Raw genomic sequence first — 8703 nt, forward strand, 5'->3', positions numbered from 1 at the left:
CTACCAATAATCATTCAGTGTCCTGAACTAAGATATATGAGTCTTGATTATCTCTTATTTCTGAGTGTGTTCTCTTCTTTCTCAGAGTATATCACCATTTTTAGAAAATGGTGTGGCCAATTTTATTTATGACTTTTAAGACTGGTTTCTCATAGTATAATAGCTTGTTGCTGTTGTTTCCAGAAAGACAAGAAAGTCTATATGCTAACAGGCCCCTGTTGTCCAGCTACCATACCAAGTCTTGGATGGAGATGTACAGATCACATAATAGGGGCCCATTGCTAACAGAAAACAAATCAGAAGCACAGAAAGATTCCTCAAAAGAGGGAGCAGTACTTGTCTTTTTTTTTTTTTTCGATACTGTTATGTATCGAAAAAATACATATGTTGGTTATGTTTCAGGCTCATTTATTTACTTATTTTATTAGTGTTATCTTACCCTTTTTCCAAGGTTCACCAAGAATTATCATTTGCCCGTATCTGCTTAGTCTTTCTTTTTTTTCTTTTGCTGAATCTTATGCTATTAAGTGGCAGATATCATGACACCGGACCCCTAAATATTTCAGCACACATTCCCTAAGAACGGTGAATTTCTCCTACATAAACACAATGTCGTTATCACACCTGAGAAATTCAAGTGTCTGAATGATATCTAAAGTAAAGTACATGTATATTCAGTTTTCTCTAACTGTCCCCAAAACGTCATTCTAGAGCTGTCTTTTTATTTTTTTAGTCAGGAATGACAGTTCCTACGTTGTACTTGGTTGTCACATCTCTTTAGTCTCCCTTAGTCTACAAAGTCCTCTCATCCTTTTTCACACTCTGAATATGTCTAATTATTCCCCAGTGACTGGATTCAACAATCATTGCTGAGAGCCGGGTAGGGGGCAGCTCTGCACCTCACTCTCACTCCATCCGGAGACAGACAGTTTGTTCCAGCAACGCAGTTTGGTCACTTGGTTGAAGTGGTGTCTACCAGCTCTCTCCACTAGGAAAGGAACCTCTTTCTCTTTGCAGATAATAGTCATCTGTGAGATTACTGTGACTCCAATTTTTTCAACCCATCCAATCCTTTACAGTATTTCTCGTCCAGTTCAGGCTGCAGTTGAGGGACAGGTATCACCTTTAGTTGTCGTGTCTCTTTGGTCTCAGTCTGAAACTTCCACAGCCTTTCTTGGTCTTTTGAGACATTGATATTTTTGATATTTAAAACCTAAATCAGATCATGTTCCCTTGGCTTAGAACGATCTCCTTTACCTCCTTCAGGCCTCAAGAATGCTCAGGGGAGGCAGTCGACCAGTTATTCAACACCTACTGTGCACCTGCTAGATTCTAGACACGGCCCTGGCACTGGGATGTGGCAGCAGGCAACACAAACACAAAGCCGGCCCTTCTCGAACATGAAGTTCTGGGGAGAAGAGGGACACAGCCACCACACGAGCATTTAGGTAACAATGCGGGAGGTCAAGGAGGTGTAGCACCTCAGAGAACATAAGGCAGGAAGGGAAGGACGAGGCGGAGGTGTGGGGGGCAGGGATGAACTGTTTTTTTTGTTTTTTAAAAAATATTTCATTTATTTATTTATTTTGGGGGGCTGCATTGGGTCTTCGTTGCTGCACACAGGCTTTTCTCTCTAGTTGCGGTGAATGGTGGCTACTCTTCATTGCGGTGCGTCAGCTTCTCATCGTGGTGGCTTCTCTTGTTGTGGAGCACAAGCTCTAGGCACACGGGCTTCAGTAGTTGTGGCTCAGGGCTTAGTTGCTCCACGGCACATGGGATCTTCAGGGATCAAACCCGTGTCCCTTGCATTGGCAAGCGGATTCTTTTTCTCTTTTTTTTTTTTTGCTGTACGCGGGCCTCTCACTGTTGTGGCCTCTCCCGTTGAGGAGCACAGGCTCCAGACGCACAGGGTGAGCGGCCATGCTCACAGGCCCAGCCGCTCTGCAGCATGTGGGATCTTCCTGGACTGGGGAACGAACCCATGTTCCCTGCATCGGCAGGCGGACTCTCAACCACTGCGCCACCAGGGAAGCCCGCAAGCAGATTCTTAACCACTGGACCACCAGCGAAGTCCCAGGAACTGTTATAGAGTGGCCAGCATAGTGACAGCTGGAGCAGAAACCTGTCAGCCTCATCCAGGATGAGCACCTCGATGCTGCTCAGGTGGAAGGAAGGGCAGTGGTGGAGGTGATCAATGAGCCGGCCCGGGGTGGCAATGAGGATGTCAGGCGCTGCCCGGAGGGCTGCTTCCTGAGACTTCACGTCCAGGCCGCCCACAGCCAGGCAGGTGGTGATGCTGCAGAACTGGGCCAGCTGCTTGGTGACGGAGTGCACCTGGATGCCCAGTTCCCAGGTGGGAACCAGCACCAGCACATGGGTCACCGGAGCCTGGCGGGGTTTGTAGATCAGACGCTCCAAGACGGGCAGGGCAAAAGCCGCAGTTTTACCTGTCCCAGTGGCTGCACAGGCACAGATGTCCTTCCCCAACACACCCACAGGTATGCATGCCTTCTGGATCGGTGTGGGGTCCTTGAAGCCCATGGCTGTGATGGCCTTCAGAAGAGGGTGGGAAAGGTTCATGTCCTGGAATGAGAGGTTTTCATCACACTGAGATGCATCTTCAAAAAATCCTCCTGCTTCCTGTCCTTTCTTCTTCTGCTGCTCCTTTACTTTGAGTGTATCTGCTTTGGTGAGGACGTTCTCATCAGCTGACGAATAGTCAGTCTCTGATTCTTCATCTTCTGTGGCTTCCTCATCTTTCCCTTCAAAGTCTTCCTGTTCCTCAGGTTCAGAGCCCTCCTTTGCTTCTTTCTCCTTCTCTAACTTCCCAGACTTGGCTTCTTTATCCTCTGTTTTCCTTTTCTTTCGAACTTTCTCAATCTTCTCATCTAATGTCGTGGCTGCCCTCTTCTTCTTGAGCTGGCTTATGACGTCAGCCATGGCCCAGCTGCCATCGTACATCCCCTCCTTCTCAGTGAAAACAAAGTCAGGGTTGAAATCGGCACTGCGGTTCTTCTGCAAGGCTTTCTGCTTTCTGCCCAGCACAATGGGCCCCTCCTCCTCCTGGTCTTTGGAGTCAGTCTCTGGCTCCACTGGCACCTCATCATCTTCACCTATGGTCCCGATTAAACCCAGCTCCGCAAGCATGTCGCCGCAGCAGCCACTTCCGGAAACCAGCGCAGCGCGCTAGGCTCAGTACTTGTCTTTAGGCTCCCTCTCTCCTAAGACAATGTAGGTTACAAACTGCAAAGTCAAGAAGATCCAGTGCTTCCACCTTATACTTTAGGGAGTTTGTCTTAACAGTCAGGGTCATGGCAGGAAATAGCACACCAAAGATTTTAAAAGAGTTCAGTGAAAGGTTAATTTATAGAGATGAATCTTGATTGTGGGAGAAAATACCCAAATAATAGCCAGATAGCAAAGATATTTGGTGATACAGTCTGGAAGTCAGCCTCCTAAAGCACATGGCATTGGAAAGAAGGACACATAAAATACATATAGGTAAAAATGGGGATGGACCAGCACAGTCCATTTGTATTCCATTTTCATCCTTTTATTTAGATAAAAAGCTACCATATGCAGAACAAAGCAAACACACACTCTTGCGTGCCACTTTGTCATTGTCTTCCAACTGACTTGCCCTCCACTGGCTCTTCATCTGATGCCACCAATGGTCATGACATCAATTTTCAGTGTCAGTATTGTCCATTCAGTCATTCAATTTACATACACCAAAACCCAGAAGTCCATTCTGAGGGTTTGATTCTTGAGTCCAACCCTGCTACCAATTATATTCTCTATCAGAATTCTACCAGAAAACAGATTTCATCTTCAAAAGTTTAATTAAAGAGAGTACAAGAAAGGATAATTTATAGATGTATGGACAGGGCTAACGGAACCAATGAAGAATAATAAAATGCTCAGAGATTAGCAACTTCATGGAACGTTAGTATCATTATACCTGAATGGGCAAGGGGAAGAAACAATGATTTGGAGTCTGTTGAGAGCAGGAGATGTCTGTCACAAAGACTAAGTCTTAGGTAGATGAATACAACCACTGACCAAACCATGACCTGGCAGAGAAGGAACAAAGGAAATAAATACCCAACCTCTTTCTTTTCCCACCTTCAAATCTCTGGCAGTGCATGTCACTGACCAAAACCATATAGAAGCCAGAAATCAAGAGCACCTGGATGTTGTCTTTTATAACATTTATTCTCACAGGTTGCAGAGTAGGGCAGAAAAGAATGGAAAGTGAATCGAGATTGCCATGCAGAGAAAACTAGCATTATCTTTAATTTGTCTCTTCTAAATTAAAAGTTAATCAATAATGTCTTCCAATTGGAAGTTGAACATAGTTATAAAGGTTTGGAACAGAAAATCTTACTGCATAAGTAAATATCACCCTGGGTCCCAAAGGAACTCTGATGAGATTTTTCTTTTCTTTCCTTTTAAGTAACATTGCCTGATTTCCAATGCTTCTATCTCACTGAGACTCCAGAATGAAAAACAAAATGAGTAAAATATGGTTACCTATTGATTAGGCCATTAGACACATATTTCACAAGTTCCTCCTGTATAATCAACACAATGAAAGGCATTTAAAACTATATATTGAAATTATTTAATAGGAGATATTTGGTATTCCTCTAGGACAAAGAGAGAGGAATATAACATTGGAGAAAAAAAAAGTTGGGAAGGCTATTATCCAAAAATCAATCAAAATGTTCAAAATTACATAAGGGAAAAGTCTCATTTGTTTTCAGAATGACAAATCTACGCTGCTTCAGTAATGGCTACGAAAGTCAGATGCTTGCTTTGCTCTAGTAGGGAAACATCCATCATGAGGCTTAATACCCATATGTGTACTTTCTCAAAAGCTTTGCTAATGCCTGCTGATTTACCTGCAATACATTTTCCAGAAACTGTTGAGTAAAATGACAACGTATATATTTAGTTTCACACTTCAGCCTGTCCAATTAGCAGTGTTTGCAGTACCAGCTGTGAGCCCAGGAGAGGATTTAATTTTAAGTACAGCAGTCTAGTTGACAACAAAAAACAAAACAAAACAAAACACTGAGCCATGAATCTGCCAAGTGTTAGTTTCCAATCATTTGTTTCTGAGAAATAGCTCTTTATTGCTATTATTGAAAATTGCTCAAAGAACTAGCACATGAAATTCTGTGAAGAAGAGGCATGAGGCAGGCTGCTGTGGTAGCCACCATAACTGGTAGTGTGATAATTACCAGGATGTCTCTAGCAGACTCCCTACTCTCACTTAACCTTGGTTCAATCATCTGAACAATGGAAGTCCTTCCATGCTCATTTTCACTGATTATGAAATGAGATTAAAGAGGCTTTGAAAACAGTAAAGTCATCTAAAATACTAAAACATGGGGGAAAAAAAGGAAGAAGAAAGACGGCCTTTTACACAAAAAGAAAGCAACCTGGTAGATTTTCTCTTCTTCACTTAATATTTAGGCAAAATGTAAATACTAACTGCTACTTGGGGAATGGATTGGAAGGCAAAAGATGGTACCAGAGGCAGTACTATTAAAAGGTATGTATTAATTTAGAGATACCAAAGGAGTTTATGAAGTCTAGTCTTGGAAATATTTAAAAGGTGACCAGAAAGTCATCTATTCTGAGTAATATTGACCAAGAACAGGAAATATTTCTAACAACTTTTTTACTATCTATGGCAGAGATATAATAATAAAAAATATCTAAGTGATAGTAGATTAAAATTGTCTCTATAGATTGTGGTTTTAAAAAAGCATAAATATTAAATCTGATAATCTTTTCCTTTAAAATTAATTTTAGGGTCCAACTACAGGAAAGAGAAAGTAGAACCACAAAAACAAAATATTTGAGAGAAAATGAATTTAAAAAGTATCAAAACCCAACTGAAATAACTATATAAATGTATAATGAAACAGTTATGATAGGAAATAGTTTTATTACTGACAAAAAATTTTAAAAATGATCCAAGCCTGCAAATATGAAGTAGGAAACCAAATAACAGATGAACCAAAGAAAAGAGAAGAAAAGAATTAATAATGATGTAGGCAGAAAGGAAAAACAATACAAGTAATTAAGTCTATGGATAGAAGTTTGAAAATGAGACAAAATATATATTTTAAAAATTAAATGTTATGTGTATAGAAGTGAAAATGCATTTATGCATATATGAATGTTATATTTTACAAGACATAGTCATATGGTTAAAACTTCTGTAAGGCTTTTTTTTCCAGATAGGAGTGTCACCAGGGACTTCCCTGGTGGTCCAGTAGGTAAGAATCCGTGCTCCCAATGCAGGGGGCCCAGGTTCGATCCCTGTTCGGGGAACTAGATCCCACATGCATGCCACATCTATGAGTTCACATGACGCAGCAAAGATCCAGCATGCCTTAACTAAGACGTGGCACAGCCTAAATAAATATTAGAAAAAGAAGTTAGTGTGCTTAAAATTTTTTTTAAAAGTGTCACCAAATTTCCATATATCAGCTATGATAGTAAAAGATGACAGTTATAATACAAATCCAGAAGCCTTAAAAGAGGTTCCTAAAAGTTATGTCACAATGATTGTTACCATTACAGGTAGTTTAGCAAATAAGATCTTTGGCTGCAGAGATCATATCCATATGGCCAACACTTACTTAATAAAATGTTACCCATAAATTCTCTGAATTACATTGTTATATTCTACTACAAATCTTTAAATTTTTAAAATTAAATCTTTAAATTTTTTTTGGTAAATGTATATCCTAAATATTAAATGGACATACTTACATTAAAATATCATATTTGTGCTTTACCTGAAAGTATATCTAAAATTATCTACTTAAAGAGTTTTATAATTATCTGAGACTGCTTCAACTCTTCCATTTATGAATTTCAGCAACTGGTACCCATTTGATTCATATAGAAACTGTTTATTCTTCCTTATCTATTTAGGAAACATATAATAATTGCTTGCTGGGTGTCAGAATATGTACCAAATACTAGAGATACAACAGTAATAATGCATAACTTAATTAAACCCACTGACTATTGAAAAATATAACTGATAAACCTCTGTAATAATAGATTAGCAAATATGTGAAGTAACAAGGAGGCACAGCTAAACTTCTTTTGGAGGTGAGAGAGATCAAGGAAGTATTTTCTGGAGTCCTGTAATGTCTACTGGTGTGGTCATGAAAGGATGGAGGTTGGGGATGGACAGCATCTCCACAGAAGAGATTACTTATCAAAGTCTTTCAGAATTTTTTTCTAACAAGTACAATATTTTTACTAGTATTTCTAAATTTCCTTTCCCAGTATCAAATGAGATATATTTTATTGTCAACAAATTTCAAGAGCATGTCCAGTGCAGTGACCAAAACAGATGTTTTAGTTTTATTGAATCCAGCAAATCTAAACAAACTCCTGCACGAGCCTTGCTCAGCTGTGTTTTGCTGCTGGTAGCAGGTGAATTTTAACTGCTTCCTGGCTGTGTATGATAGACCTCTGACCAAATTGTTCCTCTTCGGCTTACCAGTTTAGAGACCTTGAGAAACTGATTTAATCTTCCTGAAAATATTTGACTCTGGCATTAATAGTATTACTTAGCACAGAGACTTGATATGTTATTTAAATGAAATATTTAAATCGTCTGGAACAGTTCAAGGCACATAGCAGGCACCCAATAATTAGATACTAATGTTAGTATTGTTGTTCTCTAAATATCAAGTCTAGAAAAACACACCTTACAGTAGACATTGACAAATATGTAAATTGTATCATTCTTATTTCTCACTAGCTATTTAAAAGGCAATGTTGGTTAATTTAAGAGTTAATCAAATGCTCTTATATGACTCAGTTGTTTTTTTTTTTTAATGCCCTCCAGAAAATTGTATTATAAGCAGAAATTCATTTTAACTGAAGACTACATCATAGCTGATCTTTCCTTGTGCACTTTGCAATAGTCTTTGTGCCAAAGCAATAAAATACAACATAGATATGTAAATGAAAATAAATAAATAAAATAAAAAACTAAATGCTAATTAGCCTATCAATAAAAAGTAAGCAACATACAAATACAAACTAACCTATCAATAAAAAGTAAACAAGGGCTTCCCTGGTGGCGCAGTGGTTGAGAGTCCGCCTGCCGATGCAGGGGACAGGGGTTCGTGCCTCGGTCCGGGAAGATCCCACATGCCGCGGAGCGGCTGGGCCCGTGAGCCATGGCCGCTGAGCCTGCGCGTCCGGAGCCTGTGCTCCCCAACGGGAGAGGCCACAACAGTGAGAGGCCCACGTACCGAGAAAAAAACAAAAGTAAATAAATAAATAAAAATTAAAAGTAAACAAACACACAAAACTGGAAATAAGGGAGAGCGTATGTGGTATAATATCCTATAAAGGGCTGAAGACACACACTGCTAAAACCATGTATTACTAAAGGATGCAAAAGGTAAAATACAGGACGCCCAGTTAAATTTAAATTTCAGGTAAACAAAAATTTTTTTTGGTAAATGTATATCCTAAATATTAAATGGACATACTTACATTAAAATATCATATTCGTGCTTTACCTGAAAGTATATTTAAAATTATCTACTTAAAATTCAAATTTAACTATATTTTTACTTGCTAAATCTACCAATTCTACATACAGTACAGTACACGTACAAAATTGGGTTTATTGGGTGAAAACTTAGAAGT

General features: G+C 39.4%; 1 protein-coding gene across 1 annotated transcript; it reads right to left on the bottom strand.

Annotated features, from left to right (window-relative positions):
* Nucleotides 1-1547: 1547 nt before the first annotated feature.
* LOC112405315 (probable ATP-dependent RNA helicase DDX27) lies at nt 1548-3180 on the bottom strand (the record flags this gene model as incomplete). Its single annotated transcript, XM_024753667.1, has 2 exons — nt 2117-3180; nt 1548-1572 (listed from the first exon to the last, which is right to left on the bottom strand). Coding segments are annotated over exons 1-2 (1056 nt in total), but the record flags the coding sequence as incomplete, so codon positions are not given.
* Nucleotides 3181-8703: the final 5523 nt, after the last annotated feature.

This window comes from Neophocaena asiaeorientalis, unplaced genomic scaffold (genome assembly GCF_003031525.2).
Source record: "Neophocaena asiaeorientalis asiaeorientalis breed wild unplaced genomic scaffold, Neophocaena_asiaeorientalis_V1.1 scaffold342, whole genome shotgun sequence".
NCBI classification, from domain to species: Eukaryota; Metazoa; Chordata; class Mammalia; order Artiodactyla; family Phocoenidae; genus Neophocaena; species Neophocaena asiaeorientalis.